Here is a 22,016-nt window from a genome sequence, read left to right on the forward strand (position 1 = left end):
CAAAATAAAACTGTGAGGAATTAGAAGTTCAATTCAAGCACTCAAATATAGGCGTCTAGTGGTATCTTAATATGTCCAAGACACCCATATAGTCAATATTAAATAATATCTGGATGAGGCTCACACCAGACTGCAAGAGCAGCTGAAGGCTTAGCCAGGTGCCACACAGAATCCCAAATGTTAATAAACACATGTTTATGAAAGTGAATCTGACCCCAGCTGCTTGCTCACATCAGGAGTATTTATTGAGAACACAGCAGGACACATGTGATCTGTTCCAACAGGAGAAAGAAAGAGCAAGATTTCTTAGCCCCTAAATTTTGCAGCAAATGTACTGACTTCATCTTTATTGTCTTCTGCCTTTCAAAATATTCTTAATCTTTCCAGTTCTCATCTCTTGGTGCATCTTTTATGCAGACATCATCAGTATGATTACTGTTCATCCATTAACAACAGTTCACTGTCACATATCATCTCGCAGTCATTTTTATAAAAACTGCTCTACATAAAAAGCACAGGCAGACCCACTAATGCTGTTTACAGTGTATAAAAGCCAATCACAAAACATAAAAATAAAGTGAAAAGAATGACACGGACACTGGATTGCTCAGCTTTTGACTAAGCAAAAAAATTATCTTTGTAACAAGTTTCCTTGATGCAATATACCTATGATTAATAAGTCTAAACAGAATTTTAATCCTATGAATTCAATACGTTCTGATCAAAATCAGATCCCATCTAAAATTTCCAAGATGACTATTTTGATGAAGAAGAGACAGCCTGCTAGGTAAAGAGAAAATTTTAATTCATAGAATGCCCTGGGTTGAGAAGGACCTCAAAGAAAATCTAGTTTCAACCTCCCTGCTGTGGGCATTGTCCCCAGCCACTACAGCAGGCTGCCCAGAGCCACATCCAGCCTTGGCTTGAATGCCCCCAAGGATGGGTAATCCACAAACTCCCTGGGCACCATGTTCCAGGGCGTCACCACCCTCTGAGTGAAAAATTTCCTCCTAACATCTAACTTAAATCTCCCGTCTTAGTTCAAAACCATTCCCCCTTGTCCTATCATTATAAACCCATGTAAACAGCTGTTCCCCCACCTGTTTATACGCTCCCTTCAAGTACTGGAAGGCCACAGTGAGGTCTCCCCAGAGCCTTCTCACCTCCAAGCTAAACACAACCAGTTCTCTCAACCCTTCCCTCACAGGAGAGGTGCTCCAGACCTCTGATCATTTTAGTGGCCCTCCTCTAGACCTGTTCCAAGAGCTCTACATCTTTCTTGTGCTGGGGGCCCCAGGTCTGGATGCAGTACTCTAGATGGGGACTCACAAGAGCTAAGTAGTGGGGAACAATTACCTCCCTCTCCCTCCTGGACACCCCTTTTTTAATGTAGCCCAGGATACAGTTGGCCCTCCAGGCTGCAAGTATGCACTGCAGTTTCATGTCCAGTTTCTTTCCACCAAGACCCCCAAGTCCTCCTCCACAGGGCTGCTCTCCAGGAGTTCTTCCCCAGGTCTGTATAAATACCTGGCACTGTCCTGGCCCAAGTGCAGCACCTTGCACTTCGTCTTGTTGAACCTCATCATGTTCACACAGGCCCACTTCTCCAGCCTGTCAAGGTCCTTCTGGATGGCTTCCCTTCCCTCAAATCTGTCAACTGCACAGCTCAGCCTGGTGTCATGCACAAACTTGCTGAGGGTGCACTTGATTCCACTGTCTATGTCACTGATGAAGACCTTGAAGAGCATCAGTCCCAAGACCGACCCCTTGGGGGACACCACTCATGACCAGCCTCCATCCAGACACAGAACCGCTGATCACAACCATTTAGTTGCAACCAGCCAACCAGTTCTTAATCCTTCAAATCCATACCTCTCAATTTTAGAGAGAAGGGTGTGGTGAGAGACCATAACAAAGGCTTTGTAGCAGTCCAGGTAGATGACATCCGTCGCCCTTCCCCTGTCTACCAATGCGGTCACTCCATCACAGAGGGCCACCAGATTGGCCAGGCAAGATCTGCCCTTGGTGAAAACATGTTGGCTGTCTCAGATCACTTTTTTATCTCTTATGTGCCTTAATATGGTAACCAGGAGGATCCGCGCCACAATCTTCCCAGGCACAGAGATGAGGCTCACTGGCCTACAGTTCCCAATGTCAATTTCAACACAAAGTTTATTATATCTATTGTTATGAAGCAGATTTCTCCCTGTGTGCATAAGAGAATAGTCTTCAGTATTCAGTTAAGGTAAATTCAAACATAACTGGTCATTCTTATAGTGATTTTGGCCCACACATGAAAATGCCTTGTGAGATTTTGTCATCATCAACACTGAATGAATTCACACATATTACTATGATTTTGTTTTCCTATTAGTATTTCACAATGTTCCTTTAAACCCCAGAGGATATGCAACAATGTATGAACCCATACAAATGTTCATTTCTGGCACAAAATGTAATTACAAACCATAATATAATTATAGAAGAGGAAGTGTTTACTGTGCTTTCTGTAACTTCAAGACAATTAGCACATTATCAAGTGGTAACCTGCAAACAAATCTGTGCAGCTGTTGAAATTGTGGGGGAAATAAACATTCAAAAGGGTACATTAGATGTTCTTCTACTCACGGAGTTATAGAAATAATAAAAGCATATTTATATTTTCTGTCATTTCTGAATGTAAGGTAGAATAGACCTTGATGTGATGTTTTTATTTTTTTTCTTCCATTATGTCAACAGAGTTGGGAAAGTACACTGGATATAAATATAGTAATGGCAAATCCAAAACAGATTATCCAAAAGAAAGACTAACTTTGTCATCTTTGTCAATTATCATATACAAAACTCAATCGATAGTCCTCCAAGCTTCATGCTCACCTACACCAATATGCAAAATCACGAACTCGCAGCCCTGTTCCCTCTCCAGGCTATGAGAAGTACAGCTGATAAGCTCACTAATAGTTGAGTTGTATCAAGTCTATGAGACTCAGAAGCTCAGTTGCTGCAGCACTGCACAAAGGTTGGGGAACAAATGTCCCTCAGGAAGACTCTGTGTTCTAAAGTGATTCATCATCAAGTCCACTGTTCTGCAATACCTCTCCTCTCAAGTAGTGCATGTACTTGGTTTGTTTGATCATAAAGGTGGACCAGTCCTTGAATAGTCCACATAGCTGTGGATATGAATATGAAATACCATTTCCAAATGACATGTGGACTATAACAGAGATTATGAAATGTCACTGCCAAGATAAAACCAGAATAAGTATCCACAAATCTTTTAAGATCTTATTGGTGAATTTGGTAAGCAGGAAAAAAAAAAGAGTGGGACACATATACAATGGAACTTAGAATGAAATAAGAAACATTCCCTTAACCAAAAAGTAGTTCAAGATACTACACAGAAGAAGTTTATCAATTACAAGTTTCATCTAAAAAAATTAAGATTACTAACATTGCAGATTACTAAAAAATTAAAAAATTCTAAAGTATTATACAAGTCAGTCACTGAAGCAGCAAGTCTATTCCACTGAATAAACATGTTGTATAATCCATTATTTTTCTATCGTTTACCATTTCTTTCAGCTGGAATCTGAACCTTACGGTTTCAGAAGTCAAACAAGACAGCCAAAAGCAGCATAAACAATGCAAAAACCATCAAGCAATTGTACAACTGACACTGGAACAAGTCGGACAATGCAAAACTGAGCTCAAACCATCCAGAACCACTGAAGATTTAGAGATGAAAACTCCTGAGATAGCACAGCAACCAATGAAAAGAGAAAGAAGAATTAAGATTTTTATTTTAAATAATCTTTAGTAGACACATCTTGTGATTTGTCTTGCAGACCAAGACCTTTCTGTTCATCTTTGCATCACTGAGAGAATTAGATTAAAAATGCAAGACTACCACTATTTGTGATGGCTAAAAGATTAAGAAAACAGCAGTTTAACAGCAGTCCTCAGAATCACTTACAGCAGCTTAGCAAGAGGGTGGATGAGAAACACAGGCAACAGAAATTGCTTTCTGCACAATACCATAGCACTAGTCCAGAAAATGAGCTTTAGCCTTTCAATCTATCCCTAGTATCTAAGCCTACTTCTCTAACGTCTCAAGAGATTTTTGTTTGATATTATGCGTGTATATAACACACACACAAACTGATGTGGGGGAGGGAGAGGATTTTTAAAGGCAACAGCTGACTTTTAAACGTAGATGAGCACTAGCCAGTGAATCCAAATCAACCTGGAGCAGTTGACTTAAGGACACAAAGGGTTGTGGGTTGAAACACCTCAGCAAAGAGGGCCTCCTGAGGATACAAGTAACAAGAATGTTCTATTCTTCACTATATTATTCTCCCCTATAGCCTCCAAATGAACTTGCTTATGAAAAAATGAAACCTAAATTTGTCATCATACAGAGGCAATCATTTCAGTCACCGTCACAGAAAGAAACACCATTTCTATGTGTGCTAAATTAAACATTTTGAGCCATGCCTCAGTTTCAAGGTACAAGGTGTTGATGTCCAGTCAGGCAGGCTGAATCCAAATGCAATCTGGCTCATGGAAATGGTCAAATGAAACTCTACTACAGCATTCAAGTCTTACACCTGTGGACTACTTTGGATCTACTTTCATAAGTACTAATAAATTTATCTTATTGTTACTTAAAGCTTAAGGTAGGTAAATTCTACACTAAAATAAGCAAGCTCCAAGTAATAGCTGCTTCAAAATCAAAAGGAGCAGTTTATTCAGTAAACCATTTTACATAACTGATAAACTGTAATTTCTGAAAGATAAAGAAAATATAATGACTATAATTGCTGAAAATTAAAATTACTGCTCCGATTTAAGCAATGATTTGCAAATCATTATATTTTTGATTAGCACTTAGAAAAAAATCATTGAAATCATCCATTATTCATTTTAGTAGAGAGCAGGAAGCCTGCTTAGGAGCTTTAATTTTTGCAAATCTATTTCTTATGTTGTGCTGGAATATTAATAGAAGTACACTCTAAGATATACCATTGTGCTACGCAGTGATTACTTAGTCACTAAGTCCAAGGAAAGACACTTCCACTGGATAATTCAGTTAAAGCACTGTCAGTCTGCTTGTCCATCTCTGATGCAAGAGATCTTACCACAAATACAAGTTATTGCTAACAGGCTTAAAAGAAAAGTAAGTTTAGTGTCCAAAAAATAATAGCTGCATAGAACTGTGCCCAAACAAGCATCACACATTTGCCCCTCTGGGCTTATCCTACTGGGAGAATTCTTCTGTGGAGCTAAAGAGGAAGTCAATTTCTCATTTTGTATGCAAGGAAACATTTTATTTCTTTGGGGTGGGGAAGAAGCTTTTGTATAAATTCAAAAGGCTCTTAATTTGCATTAATAAAGCAGATACTTTAATGCAATCTTGTATTCACATATGCACCTTATCCTTCTTTATAAAGCCACAGGGAACTGAAACAAAACAAAACAAAACAAAAACAAACAAAAAACCCCACAACAGTTTGAGAATAAGCCAAGGAAACAGTTTCCTGACAGGGAGCTGTAAAAAATAAAAATAAAAAAATACCACCAATACAACAAGCACATGAGAAAGAAAAGATAACCTGCATTTTAGTTCAACCAAACTAGGGAACCCAACTTGATACAGCAGACAATATATATGACTTAATTAAAAAACATTTTAAAACTATACTTATTAAGCATCAACTATGTGACAACACCAATTAGTTTAAAAGTAGAAAAGCTACTGATGCACAGAAACTATCTGATACACTCTTAGGTATTCATGAAGGCCATTAAGGATTTAATTTAAAAATAAAAAGACCACAAAAACAACAGCTGACATGGTGCCCACACATTTGCTTGTTAGGGCTAAACCTACAGCTTCAGAGGCATGGATTTTTAAGATGTATGTGACAAGTCACAAACAGTTACACTCTCATTTGCATATGCACAACTATAACACGGCAGCAGTATACAAGGACTACTCACCCAGAAGAGCAATTTCTAGCTCCTGGAAGAACATGTCTACATCAAACTCAGCCTTTCACCAAGGGGTTTAATCTTCTTCTTGATACACAGTATTGTCTTTAGGAATGCAAAACAGGATTTTAGAAGTAACTTTGAAGTGAGATGCTCCAAGGCACCTGGATAAACTACTATGCAAGGTAGATGAAAGAAAAAGAGTGAGCTGCTCTGTTACTGAAGTTAGCAGAAGAAAAATCAAATAAATCTTAATTAAGATATACTTCCTCGAGGAAAACCTATAACATAACCTTCCCTGAACAAATATCCCAGAAATTTTTTGTTTAAGTCACACCCTGAAGCAGAAAACAATGGAAAAAGGAGTCTGAAGGAGAGGGGAAAAGAGTCAGAAAACGTTATTCCTCTCTACAAGCATAAAATAAAATAATAATTTAAAAAAGCATTAAAATTATCTTCAGCACACCACGTTCTCTCCAAATACCAATTTCTTTATTATCAGGAAAGTTTTACATGCCCAGAAAAAGTACATATATATAAAGACTCAAGTGAGTTGGGAATTCAACATGTTTGACTTTCAGTGTTACATTTTTTTTCAGTCACTCTCTGGAATCTTGCCCCAAAAGCCAATTTCCTAAATAGTGGAAACACTTCAAAAGGCAGAGTGACTTTAATAGAAAAGAAAAATATTTTGCCTGTGTAGCCTCTAAACCTAATTGCAGCAATGTGTCAAAAATATACTGCCACAAGGGATGTGTAAAGGACTACAGATTAATAAAGTAAATCCTTCCGCTCAAAAATATCTAAAAAACTTGAAGTAAACCAGCTTGATAGATAATTTCTCTGTGGCGGTAATATTTAATAAGAGAAAACCAAACATCATCAATGTGCTTGATTTTCCAAGAGAGGACATTTGATCTTGGCTGGCTACAGTCTAGGGGAAAGTTTGAAAAATACTGCAAGATCTGACAATATTATCTCTCTAAAAGCAGACTGCTAAGAACTCCTAACCTTAACTAGAAGCAGTAACAGCAACAACAATAAAGCAAACAAATGCACATCATATGGTAGGTGTGAGAGAGGAAACTGAAAATTACATTTCATAAGCTGAAATCACTGCCTGAGAATCATAGATGAAACCTCAAAATCATTCTACAGCTACCACTTAAAGGTACTTCTAATACCATATAAATATGGAATTTTACCCAGACAAGTCAGAGGGCTCTCTGAAATCGTAGACTGCAAATGTTGTCTCATACATGGGAGGCTGAGGATTGGCGTCCAGGGCCATTACTACTCCGCAATCTTACATAACGACAGCAAGTGTTTCCCCCCTTTCTTTTCTCCAGACTCCTGGTATACAAGAGGTGTATCTTAACAGACTCCAAGGACAGCAGCCAGCCTACAGCAGGACCACGTGAAGTTAAATAGTGGACTGTCGTGACTGCTGGTTTATCAGCTTTTTTTGTTTCCTAACACCATAAAAAGAACTACAGAACTACCAAAGTTTTTGCCTATAATCAGGTACTTCAAAATTGACATGAAGTCAATTTCAAAAATTTATACTTAGCCAAAAAGCTTTCAACAATTAAGCCTCACTAAACCCACTGATAGATACCTAAATGCTTTTGTGTTTCTGTGCTTTCCGAGCTCAAACAATATCTTCTCTCACTATCTGTGTTGAGATAGCTTTTATCACAAGAGGAACTTTTCCTATTCTTACGAAAATAAGCCTTTCTGCTACTCAAGTGCAGTTCAACTGCATTAGTATTCTTTTGTAGGAATACTCCCCAGTAAATTGCCACCTGTAGAATTTAGAATGCAGTAACAATCATTTAATAAAATTTATTTTCTTCATGAATATTCACACACTAATTCTCAAGACAGTCCATGGCCTGATGAAACGTGCTGAACAGTTTTCTTTCCAATACAAATTCAAAATTTTGCTGAAAGTCTTTAGAGTCTCTATATATACGATGAAGTCTGTCTGGTGGTAATAGTAAATATTAACAACAATAGTGAATATATTACTCATTTTTAAGTGGAAAAACTTGTTTTAAGCCAGGCTGCAGCTGTGAAAATTATGTGCTAGGTTATATTATGGCCTGTCCACAAATTCTACCTCCCATCATACTTAGTATTTAATATGGAAGATGCAGACGGATTTGGAAGACTGAACAACAAAAACAAATGTGAGGCATGCAGTTCCTGTAAGGTATGAAGAAGACATTTCAAAACTAAATATCTAATGCAAATACCTGTGAGATGGATTAAAACCAGTTCAGTCTGAAGTCACTTCAGAGATCTCAATTTTGGAGGGAAAAAAAAGGCATCAATCTGCCTCCACTGCACACAAAAATAATTCTATTTTAGCAGAAGTGTCTACAGAGAGACTTCAAATTTGGCACACATCAGGTACCAAAATGTGGATGTACTGGATAAGTCTCAACTTCCACATAAAATATTTTAGGTTTTAAATCTTTTCTAGAATAGCATTTCCTAGCAGAGAGGACATGAATGAGAATAGATTCTCCTTTGATGTCCTGTTTTTGCACAGAACTGAGCCGGCATTATGACATTTTTTGGTGCATTATAACTGTAAACTAGTATAAAATCTTAAAACATTTAAATTCATTCAACCTAACTTCTTCCCGCTTGTTAAAAACATGGAAAAACAACCATGGATGTGATATTAAAAAAAAAAACAACAAACAAAACACCATAAAATATCATCCACATTGCAATCCTCAAAGAATACAGTGATTACAAAAGGTTGCAGAGAGGGAACCTCACTAGCACCTTGGTGCTCCCAGTTCACATGAGGACTATAGGAGCAATGCAAAGCTGGAAGAAGATTTTCTGACAGCAGCTATTAAGGTTATATTTTCAGCCACCTCAGAGGGGAAAGGTTAAATCTTATTTTAGTAGAGAACGGTTCTGGGCATAATGAAAATGTTATGTTATGACTGTGTTTTGAATGTGACAGCTTAGAACAAAAAAACCACTGCTTTGTATCTTACTAAATGAAATAAAAAATACCTGTTCTGAGACTCAAAGTGTGCAAGAAACTGTAGTCCATCATGTCATTCTTCCACACGATAAATGTGCTAAAAGAAAAACAGATATTCTGGACTGAACTAGCTGCCATTCCTTTTTCATTTGATCTCTCTTTCCTTCTACCTCAGTTCTGTAAGCAGCGGTCAAAGTTTTTTGTCTTAATTAACAAGCAGTACTCTCCTGTGGTTTATCTTTAATAAGCCTGATGCAGGAGTTACATCACTGGGGTGTGCTTAGTCCTACTGTAACAATACCTGCAGAAGATAGGCTGTTAAAGTATGAGCTCAATAAATACATGAACAACATTTCTGCTTTACTTCTAAAAGTACAGCCACCTTCCTTCCTTCTAACCAAAAAGTAAAGGAAAAATAAACAAAAAACAAAACAGGAAAATATCAAATAATCTTTCTCTCACTGCTCAAAATTAGAAACAAATCTCCTGAATCAATTAAGGCACAATGGTACAGGCAAGAAACAATCTAACTCATTGTATCTAAATATAAATACCTCAAATAAGGTAGGCATTTCCAATTCCATAGTAACTAACCTGAAATTAGATCTACAAGAAAATAAATCTTTGCCCCATAGCAACAATTTGCTATCACTCTGCTTGTAAATGAGCAAATAGCATCTGAAGTGTAGTGCAGACAGCTTCGTACTTAGAAAAGGAAATGTGGAAAAAAATTAATGAACACCTGAAAAGGTGTGAGAAAAACTAACAGCTAGAAATCATTAATACAAGAATCACCTATAGAGAACAAGAACCACTAAAGAGCTGATGCTTTTATCTTTCAATTCTGTCAATGGTTTACAAGCTGGTTTGGCCTGGTTCTGTGACAATTGATGTGGGGACCCATGGACCCATGCCCTGGGGAAAAGGAAAGGGGAAAGGGAAAAGGGAGATGGGCCTAAAAACAAAACAGCAGCGAATGATCTGAGGAAAGCTAAGTTACTAAATAAGATATTGGAAAGTAAAATAACACAATATAATAGGAATTAAAGCTAATAAATCAAATAAAACGACCAAGAGCTGAGTCGATCCCAAAGGAAAGAGAGTGTCTCATGACACGCAAACAGTTCTTATCTTTCCCTCTGAGCGGAAACACGTAAAAATAGAAAGCAATGCAAAGTCCTCTGGGGTACGTAGTTCTTCTCTTCTGAGACAGGTATACCCATAACTATCGACGATCCATGGAGTTGGAGCATTAACTCTTAATGCACTATATGTTACGATGTGGAATACCAGTACCAAAAATCATGAAACCATGACAAATTCTAATGGTAACAATGAAATAAAGATCTTTGTAGTTCTCTATTACAAGAAATCTCACATGTTCCACAATGTCTTTTTCTATTAGCCTTCTGTCTTCATTGGAAGTACTTTTCATACAAACAACACAGTCATAAGACAGTTTTCCAATCACATTATATTTCCTTATTAGAATACAACAGTTTAAATAAAGATCTTGTATTTATTATTCCAAGTGCAACTCTTGGAGATGTGTAAGATATGATTAAACAGAAGCAAATTATCAGGCCAGGATATAGATTTACTATCAATCAGCTATTCCCCTATTCATAGGGCAAGAAGACTGCTTTGAAGAACTATGAATAAAGAAAAGAAAACGTAGTATCCAGTGAGAAAGAGTTAATATATACTGGAAGTATGTTTATGTTTTTAAATACACTTTTTGAGATACACTTAAAAACAAGGTTAAAACACTTAATAAATATAATCTCTTGAGCACACATATACAATGCAGAGGCTAACAATTTCAGTATGTAAGCTACTGTAAGAACTACAAGTGAAAGGTAAATGACCTCAATTGAAGAGTACGTGGAGAAAAAAGAAAACATTCTGACAACATCTACACATGAATTTAGAATTAGGTGTGTCAAAAAGGAACATCTGTTTTATTCCTATGAAAAGTGCAAGAAGAAAAAGTCAATCTATTTCATGTTACAACTACAATATTAGAAATGGACATGGATAAATACTGGAATAAATTCCATGGTTTTGCTGCAAATCTTAAATCTTAGGGTAATGAGAAGAGAGGGAAAAACACCAATTTTAAACATCTTCCCCAGCTGTCACATGTTGGCAGGGTGGGGTGAGTGGAGGGTGGTGTGTAGAGAGCAGCTATAACTAGTATAATGGAGAGAGGTTCCAGGTACACAGATTCTGAAATGTAAACTCTTAGAGCCAAAAGCAGTGAATAAGGAAAACCAAGGTTTATAATGCAGAATTATAGAATTCAATTTTATTATTAACTCCCACTTATGGAAACAGATTTCTTCAAGAAAGTTTTGACATACAGTTTAGGCATTTCTCTTTGCAGTTTCAGAGTTACTGAGAAATCACTTATTACTTTAATACATTTTTTGAATAAAAGATACTCTCTTTTACATTCATAAAACACACACGTGAAAGGACATTCCCTGTATCTCTAAAGTTTTCTCTAGGCACTGTAAATTTTTGTAGAGCACTGCAAATTTCCTGTCTAGAGCACTATTTAAAAGATTCCACATTTTGTGAAACAAATTTGCATTGGATACCTAGATATAATTTAGCAAATACAGAAAGGTAAACACTGTGATGAACATTCAGTAGAGTTCCCTCTGGTTATGAAACAAATTTGAGATAAAAACAATGCTAACATGATTTACTCAAGCAATTGTAACTATAGAATTAGAGAACAGTCTGGAAAAATATAAATTGAAAAATAAAAGAAGTCCCAATGCTACGACATTCCCCAAAATGCCATCGAAGCTCAAAAGTTTTCTCAAAGATGTAGCTGTCACGTTATGACTGCCATAGAAAGTATATTTGCAATGTATACATATGCACATACGTATTGAGATGGCCAACACATACAGCTCCAAATTTTGGAACTCATAGGCTACTTCTGAGCCCTGGGATCTAGAAGCACTTAAGACATATGTCAACTCTTGCCCAAACTACGCACAGACAACTTCCACTCTCCACCACCCTGTTTTATACTGAAGAAGAATTATCTTCACAGCAATAATGGTGCTATAGAAGATTCCAAAAAGCTCTCCCATCAGGACTGTTCAGAGTTTTAAACTAAATGCTTCTACAGCATTTCCAAGTGCACACACTGATAATCTGCTCTCTGTAACATGTTCCAAAAGATGGACAAGGGAAAAGTTCGGTTCCTTTTTGAAAACAGGTGAAGCCAATGTAAAGGGAAAATTCAGAGTCAATGGTGAATCAAATCTTTTTACAAACTAAATGTTACAATAATGTACAATTTGCAGTCAAGTACCAGATAAAAATTTGAAAGTTCTATAACACACAAAATGAGACATAAAAGAATAACAATGCTACATCTTGCTCTTTATTCTTCATTCACAATTCCTTAAGTTTAAATTAAAAATGATATACAAAAATAATATGAGTTCATGAGGCATTGAAGTATAAATTGAATATGTTGCAATACCTGAGTGGCTCAAAAATTTTGTTTTCCTGAGAAGTATTTCCTATGAAATATTATTTTTTAATATAAGAAAAAATAAAAATTACTTGCACTGCTATACAACCACTCAACATTAAGTTCCATCTCCACAAAACCAAAAAGCAAAGTACTTTTTAATAGCTAACATAATGCTATAGGGAGGGCTAAGTCTTAGCATAAAGATGATCATTTCGGGTAGTATATTTGTTTTCAGTAATGGTCTTGTAGCAGAATTTTACTTCACAGTCATGCAAGGATCTACTCTCCCATCCTATAGCAATCGGAAAGCTAAGGAAACTTTCTCTATGTAAATTATAAAGACATCCTTATTAAAAACAACAGCAACAACAACAAAAAAACTCTTTACCACACAGCAATTTATTAAAATGAAATTGTATTTCAGTGCATTCGTGGTTCACCTTAAATCCAATAATTTCCACTATTTCAGCCCTTCTGGTACACTACACTGTAATCCCATTTTCTTCATTAAATATGCATTATCTTTCATTCATTCTTCTCTGAATATTAGTGCAATGCTTTATTCTTTTCCTTAGATATGTTCCTGAATGAAAATGACCAATGTCAAACTCACAACAAATTATAAACTAAGACAGAAACAACGCACGATGGCTGGTTTCTAATCAAATAAGGGTCTATACTTCGACTATATGACAGTTCACATTCACATGGATTGATAAAAAAGAATAGTTTCAAAGACAGCATCCAAAAAGATGCCCTGACATGACTGCACAATTGGCAGCATACAGTCATACTGTGAAAGAGAACCTGAATTAACTAATATTTATGCAGAGCAGATGATCAGTGTTCAGGAGCAAACATTAATTGCTTGGCAGCAAACCCAATCAGTTCAGCAGCCACAAGCAAAGGACAAGCAAGTACCTTCAGAGAGCAAAGGTTATACAAGGGCTACTGGAACTATTACATCAGGTCAGAGGAGGAGTATTAATGAGCTGGGAGAACTAGATACTGTATCACACTGTATGTATTTCACAATGACAAAGGTTATTAATGAATTCCTATGGATGGTAGAGAAGACTAAGCTGACAAATAATAAAACGGGCTTTCTTTTCAGTTTTCCTGTGTTATCCACACAAGAAGAACCACTCATAAGCACAGCGGACAGGAAAACCAACAGCAGCAGCAGAAGATAATATATGCAACGATGATACATAACTGGTGCCCAAAGGCAAGTATTGAAGAGAGACTTAAGAGAACTTATTTGATGACTTAAAAAAATAAAACTACTTAAGCCTTAAAAGAAAAGATGAATAAGATCACATTTTTAATACAGTTATATATAAAAACAGCAAAACCGTACTTAGGAAAGAACAAAGTATACATAAAGTTCTCCTAAGTTATAGAATCAGATTTGTTGCCAAATTACCATGGAAAATGGTAATATAAGAGGAATTAAAAATAATGATAAGCTGCAGAATAATGGAAGCATACACAGAGGTAGCAATTACTGATACTGTCAACAAGTGTACAACTCTTCAAGAAGTAAAATAGGATGAAAAAACTGGCTGCCATAAAAATAAGCCACTTGAAACTGACAAACATTCTTTTTCAGTTACTGAAGTAAAATATGACATAAATAGATAGGAGATAATCAACCTATTTTAAGTGCCAAAAATATCCTAATAAAGGTCAGCAGTAATCTAAGAGTAGGAACATTATTATAATAATCAACATCATCATGGTAGAGGGAAAGGAAAAAAAAAAAACAAGGTCAGGAATTTCTGTTGGAATCATTATAAGATACACAAATGTTCTTGATTAAATGCATTGCAGTAGTGTTATGAAAAAAATATATATGATTAATATGGAGAGGTATAGAAACACAGAACAAAAGCAGCAACAAATACTAGTGGTCTCTATACTACCCACATAAAAAACTAGTTTTCCACAATAAAAGCAACATATACCAAGAGACAGTATTTAGCCTAATTGCTTTTGTGTCATTAGTTAATATAGTTCCCCATTGTTAAAAGAACAGCAAGCATCCTGTGAGAATGAATACCACAGTTAACAATCTATTATCAATTAAAAGAAAAGTTAAAAATAGTTAAAATAAACACCCCAAAAGAATTCTGCAAACACAAAAGCAAGTATTCCAAGATTAAGAATCCCTCTTGGGAAAAATATATCAACAGAATTCAAGAGCAGAATTTGGCTGGTAAACTACAAAGAGAAATTAAGGTGCCACTAAAAATTAGACTCTTGAGAGTTCAGTTAGTCTGCTGAGAACAAGTCTACACAAATGAATTGCAAGTAGTCAGAAAAAGAGATGAAGAGCTGGGCCCAAGATGGCCACTATACACATTAACAAACCCAAGTTTGTTAACATTTTTTTTTTCCTCAAATATAAAGGAAATTGGAGTGTGGCAGCTGGAAATAGTGTTACTGAAAGAGAAAATTCTACACACATTTTCTTTGTCCAAAATTATATTCCATTTATAGCACCTTACTATTTAGATTCAAAGCAAAATAATTGAAACTTCATACACAAAACAGTGCATGTAGTTAACAAATATAAAACCTTATCACCTACAAACAGACTCCAAAATCTGCACTAAGGCACAGAAAGAGACTGACTTTCACAAACGGTCAAACTGCTGAATGCATTTTTAAAATCACTAACCAGAACATTTAGATTCTCAGCATCTCCAAAACATATCTCTACACTTGATAGAAAGCCCTCTGAAAGAACTGTATGTGTTTCACATAATTAACATAAAAAATTTGAAATCTCTTGGGATTTATATATTTAACATGTTGGGATTTCTTTTCCTTTTAAATCCAAATGCTTTGAGTCTGACAAAACAAAAATAAATAAGCACCAGAACAGCATGGAATTTGCGTGTAATTTATATGTAATATTAAAATCTAGTCACGAGTCTTTCAGCTTGGGAGCACTGCACTCAATTCCTCAGGGAGAAAAAGAACATCATTACTAATGCTGCTGAGTGCATTTTGATATGCAATAATCATTACAGAAACAAAAAAAAGAAAACTATTCAAAAGATGCTGGACTGAGTTCTAAATCTGGATAATTCTAACCACAAACAACAGACAAAGGTGATGGACAATCTGCAAATCAATCATGGAAGTAATAAAAGTTAAGACTCCAGGATAGCAGATTTGTTACACCTTTGCCAAAATTCTTGTGCCAGTTAAATGAAAATGTTAGCTTTCAGATATGTGACAAACATTTCCTGTTCTATTTCTGGTTAGTTAATTATCAATGAGGATCTGTTCTATGCATCTTCATAATTTGCTCATGAGCCATGTAAGAATGAAGCTAACAATATCCTTAATTACATTGTTTTTGCAACAAGATACAAGTACAGAACATAGGGGAAAGAGTATTTTTGTTTCCTTTTTTGTTTCCCAAACTCTCATGAAAACTGAGAGTGGCAAGAAAGTAAGTTTCCACTATCTGGAAGCAGGAAATAGGCTTATCAGATTGCCAGTATACATCCCAAAAAAATTAATTCCTGCACTTAAGCCATAATAGTGGACGATCCAGAGAGGACTGATGTTTAGCTGAATTGGTGCTATTTGCTCTGATGCAGAAGAAATAGGAAGCTATTTTAACCTTCCATTCACACTGTAAAATATTAGACAGCATGCACATAAGCAAACTCCAGCATGGAGCTCTTACCAGTTTCCCTGTAATAGAGATCTCCTAGGCAACTTGTGCAATGTAATGAAAGTGAGAGTAAACTTATGACTTCCAACCTTGTGACAACGGGCAAGTAACATTGGAAAGAAAAAAAAAGCCAGAACTCTTCTGGATCTCACAGCACTGTAATGAATTCTGATGCAAGTTAATTTCAACTATCTTTCATATCAGATTCCCTGTATGACTAGCAATGTGTGAATTGCTAAGAAGTGGCACACTTCTCCATGCTAATGAGACAGTGGTTGAAAAAGGAAAAATCTGATTCTGGTTGCCTAAAACCTTGCCCTTCTGCAAATGGTCAGAACATCATGTGTAGGACATCATGATTTAAAGTTATGGTAATGATATCTTGCAAAACTAAGTTGTTTAAGAAACAATCTCTCATATCTGCTTGAATATGCTGGTTTATCTAATGTAAGGAAACTGTTTCACTGGCAAGGTTAATAATTTACATAAGGCTGTGGCCACTCCTAATAAAACAAAACAAAAATAAACATAAAACTCAATTTTGTATAATAAAGTGCATGTTATTTTAACTTCCGTTCAGCTTTAAGTACAAAATTAAGAAACATTTTTATGGCAGCTTCCCTAATTATCAGTTACGATAGATTAATATACACATCATTTGTACAGAACATAATTTCCAGGTTAAAATATTTTTAGCTCCCTAGAAATCAAGGTCCCGATTAAATGCAACATTTAATCCTATTTGTTTTCTGCTTTGCCAAAATTCCAACACAATGACCTTCTGGAATTTTCTGCTACTTATTGCATATGCCTGAATTTCTTCTCAGTGAAATAGGAGAGTCAAAGCCTGAGGCGACAATTTCTTCTCCAACACAGGTTAAGGTATAGTTTTTGCTTACAGTTGGGTCTCCCAGCTTAGATGACCCACAGAGTTTTAAGACTTAAATATGCTAACAGAAAAAAAAAGATTTTAAAAATAATTTAGGTTTTTCCTTCTTCTATGATAAGTTCTGAGAAATTCTATACATTTCAGCTACCCCACAATTGTCATTAAAAGTGTCTACGGTACAATCAGAAGGTTCCCAGTTCACTGAAGGTATCTTTTCCTGTGTCAAGCTAGCTAGCATTTTTCCTATTTTTCTTACTAAATAACTTCCAACAACAATACAATGGAGCTTTTTTTCAGCTACAGAAGATGCTAAATGTCTTGAAAAACTGTGCGTAGCTCCCCTATAATTCTTCATTCCATCTATCTACTAAGTTTTCAGAAATACTTGCAGCAGTCACCTTAAAATTTGTGTCACTTTCATTTTTCAGTTAGCCACAATTCCATGTGGTGCTCTTTTGTCTCAGTGAAGTTGTTTACTGTAACAAACTCCAACAAACCAGACACTCAGTTCTGAGAAATAACAAACACAATGTTATCATTTGGAGTCACTGAATTATGACACCCGACACTGAAAATCTATTGTCTACAATTACGCCTTGTCGTAGCTCAAAAGACAACCTCAGCATGAAGTAGAGAAGATCTTAGAGGGCCTTACTCTTATATATTTTGTATAAAATCAGTAAGTTTTCTCTTTCTTCAACACTGATTTTGCATATTTTTACCATATGCTAAAATGCCAGTATCAGATAGTATGCAGTGCAAACATATCAAAAGTGTTCAATGAAGTACCAAAGATCTCTAAATAACGCTCTCTGCTCCATTGTGATTTCTGATTTAGCTAGCCAACTCTGTACAGTACGTAGAGAAGTGTAATAGTTAATTATATTGTGTATTAGCAGTTAGATCAGTAGTCTTTTGTACTAAAGGACTAAAGCAAGAGAAAAAAGAAACCTACTATGCAAATTCTGAGCATTTACTGTCAGAATCCAAACCCCTTTGTCAAAGGAAAGCAAATAGCAATTTTAACCTAAAATATGATCATTTTGAATAAATAAATAAATATTAGTTTATCAAAAAATAAAATGTAGTTATTCCTGTTTCTCTGGGGTTATATTATACAGTGAAGAGAGCAACACTGCTAAACTACATAAGTAAATCTTGCTGCATACCCATAATCATGAAGGATGTAACATTACCATACTAGTACAGACAATGTTTATTCTCTAACAGCTCATGCACTGCTGGAGATTCCCAAAAAAAAAAAAAAAAAAGTCCTTTGATTAATTTTACCTACTCAGTAACAAGCTGTCTACTGATGCTGTTCACATATTTTATTTACTAAGTGACAGCGCTGTGTTCCAGCGTTTTAATTTCCTGGCAACAGCAGCTGGAATGATGAACAAAAAAAACGATTTCATCCAACAGCTCAAGGGGAAAGAGAAGGTAATCCAAAATGAGAAAACTGCAGGCAAAGGGACCACATTGCTTATAAGTGCTGAAAAAACTGTGTCAAGTAATGCTTCAAAGAATGGTACAGAACTCTAAAACAACCAGAGACAGTTCAGGAACCAAAATTTCTCCGCTGAAGGTAAGCTGATTTATCAAGGTGGGACTCAAGGACAACTTAATCAGAGTCAATTATGTTAAAATGATGAGGGAGTTAAAAGTCACAGGAGATTAGACTCGGCAACACTAGGCCTAGCTTTAGCCACATAAAGTATATGGATTTAGGTTATACAGTAGAACACTGGATTGTTTCCAAAGTCAAATCAAGTCAGGTGAGCACCTCAGACATCATTTAAGAATTACACTTATGTAAATTTGTAAATACCTTGCAAACCTTCCTACTTCAATCAAAAGCACACGTCAGCTACAGAAAACAAGAATATTACACTAGATCACTTCATTGTTCAATTTGTCATTGTATATAGATCAACTAATATTTGTTTTATAGAATCAGAGAAATTTAGATGAAAACCTCCAAAACAAGATATATATTTTCACATACTACTTCAGAGGGAAAATAATTGCAATATTTAAAGCTTCAGATTCTGAAAAGAGCAACCAGTTATGAAAGCACTTGAAGAAGTTACAAAAAAGTAGTTCTAGACATTCAGTACTGGAAACATAGTTTTTCACTTTCAAAAGAAGTAATTCATATGGATGTCAGTGGCTTGCTCTAGGGTTGTGGGGTCTCCTTCTCCGGAGATATTCAAACCCCATAGGGATGTGATCCTCTGTGACCTACTGTAGGTTTTCCTGGTCCAGCAGGGGGATTGGGCTAGATGATTGAATGAGGTTCCTTCCAATCTCTGAATTATGTGATTCTGTAGTTTCTAGAAATAAGTTATTTGTTATATCATCTTCAATAATTACTACGTAATACATAAAATATTTAAAACAAAAATTAAGGATTGGTATTTTATTTCTTGCCTCCATTTATAACTTAACATCAATACAACCACTTGTCTCATTAAGAACATAAACACTAGACAGGTTATGCAGAAATCATCTAGCATGTGTATCCTTTATTTCACACTTTCCTCCAAATTACTCAAAAATTATTAAAGTATAAAGAATCTTATAGAAACTCAGAATCATAGAATTGCTCAGGTTAGAAAAGACCTTCAAAATCATCAAGTCCTACCTCAACCTAACCGTACTACCCTAACTCTAACAACCTAACTCTAAATCACATCCCTGAGCACCACATCCCGACTGTTTTTAAACACATTCAGGGATGGTAACTCAATCTCCTCCCTGGGGTGCCTGCTTAACAACCCTCACTGTAAAGAATTTTTTCCTGATATACAACCTAAACTTCCCCTGGTGCAATTTGAGACTATTACCCCTTGCCCAGTCACCTGTCACCAATGAGAAAAGACCAACCCTGCTCACACTGCAATCTCCATTCAGGTATTTGAAGAGAGCAATAAGGTCTCCTCTCAGCCTCCTTGTGGAAGTTAAAGCAATCTGCTGACTGTCTTCTGCTTTGTACATATAATTATAAAGCAAACACATTTACTGAAAATTATGTTAAAGTTGTGATAAAACTTAGTCACACACAACTCTAAACATGGTTAAAAGTATTTAGAGGCTGAAACATACAAGTTTTCTGAAGGGACATTTATGGTGTGAAAATCATCACGGTGGCATCCCTTTGATGTCTCTGTACTAGAAGATACTGAAGAGTACTTTCTGTCTGACTATACAGACAATTATGCCTTTCATCACAGCTTAAAGATTACTAGAATACAATGCATTCCTTCTATGTAACTTTGCAAATGAAAGAAATTACATCCACAATATACACATAAGAGTAACTAGGGGAGAAGAAACATGAAACAATAATGAAACAATAAATACTTCACTAGTGTATGATGTCCCATTTATATGGATAACAATAAATTTTATCAGCATGCATAAACTCTTCATCCAGAAAATGACAAAGTGTTTATCTGGTGCTGCACTTTAAAGAGGCAGATTTAATAACAGCAAGGAGTGGGTTTATACCTTGAGTGCCTCAATTTTGGCAAACCTAGGTTGAGAACTATGGATTCTTTGTGATTTATTTTCCCAGCATGACGCATAGCTCAATTTAAAAGACTTTTAATGCTTCTTAAATGTATAAACCCTAGGAGTCTGGAGAACTAAACATGATTCAGAATCTTCCTCCCCTCCCTGTTTGATATGTTACAGAAAGGTAATTTCTAAATACAGACAGATAGTATTCTGTGAATAAAATGTCTACAGACCACAGAATATCATTCAGTGCTAACTTACCTGTACTTTAAGTACTCATGCTTAATAAGTTCACTTAAAATTGATTTAGTATTCTTAAACATCCACATCACCGAGGCCTACACATTCATACTGCTTACATAGACAGTCCTGCTCAGCTGAGTACTGCATGAAATTACACTAAAAACCAACAGGAAAAACAAATTCACAAAAAAACAAGAAAAAACAAAAATCAAAAAACAAAAATCAAACCATCCAACCAACCAAACAAACAAAAAAAAACCACCAAAAACAAGTTTTCTGAGGCTTCTAGGTAAGAATTCAATTAAAATAATTGCTTCTAGATAACACAATAAATAACCCTCAGGCTATTTCAGATTCCAGCAGTTACACAGAAAGATAGAAAGTAACTGAAACAATTTCATCTTAATCAGTGTTTTACACGCTGCATTGAGACTGCAGGTGGTGCAAACTGAAATTAGCCAAAGATTGCGTGTAACTACTCCTTGTAATAGGAGCAAACCCATTTTTGTTTCAAAGCAAGATATACTTATGGCTTTCATCGTGTAAGGTGAAAGATAGAGAAGGCATCATTTATTGGAAACAAAGTAATTCTATTTGCCCTTTACACCTGGAAGGAAAGGGAAAGAAACAGACATTTCTTGGAAACAGAACTCATTGGACTCCACAGCAGTCTTTCTAGAAACTACAACCTGCGTTTTGCTGACGGGAGGCATATGCAGCAACATAACGCTAAGAAATCCCCCACATCCAAAGGTGCTTCCTCTACTGTGCTATATAGCAAGTGCTCCGAAACTATTCCGTGATTCTACCACGCAGCACAAGGCCCTGATTCAACAAGCAGATAAAGTAAACATAAAGACTATGCTGAATATCCAACCCCGCTCGGCCCCGCTTCCTGCAGCCCGGGAGGCGCCGGGGCAGAGGGGCGGCGCGTTCGGGGCTGCCCACCGCCGCAGAGCCGCGTAGCGGGGAAGCTGCGAGGGAAATGGGGGCGAAGGCTACACACCCAGCAGCAGGCCGTCCATGTCAAAGATGAGGTGAGTGACCGGCCGCAGTGAGGCCGTGGAGGAGCAGCAGGAAGTCGACATAGCGAGGCCGCAGCAGCCGGAGCCCTGAGTAGCGGCAGCGCAAGCGCGGCAGCCGAAGCGTGCGGGGAGCGGTAATG

At 36.3% G+C, this 22,016-nt stretch overlaps 1 protein-coding gene across 1 annotated transcript in view; it reads right to left on the reverse strand.

Moving 5' to 3' along the window:
* Positions 1–22,016, reverse strand: part of PUDP (pseudouridine 5'-phosphatase) — a 60,351-nt gene extending 38,335 nt beyond the window's left edge. The window contains exon 1 of the mRNA XM_065741302.1: positions 21,858–22,016. Coding sequence (XP_065597374.1) covers positions 21,858–21,939 — 82 coding nt within the window. The 5' untranslated portion in view covers positions 21,940–22,016. The remainder of the gene's footprint in view (positions 1–21,857) is intronic.

Source organism: Cyrtonyx montezumae, unplaced genomic scaffold (assembly GCF_038088225.1).
Source record: "Cyrtonyx montezumae isolate F1298 unplaced genomic scaffold, pur_monq_1.0 scaffold_3, whole genome shotgun sequence".
NCBI classification, from domain to species: domain Eukaryota; kingdom Metazoa; phylum Chordata; class Aves; order Galliformes; family Odontophoridae; genus Cyrtonyx; species Cyrtonyx montezumae.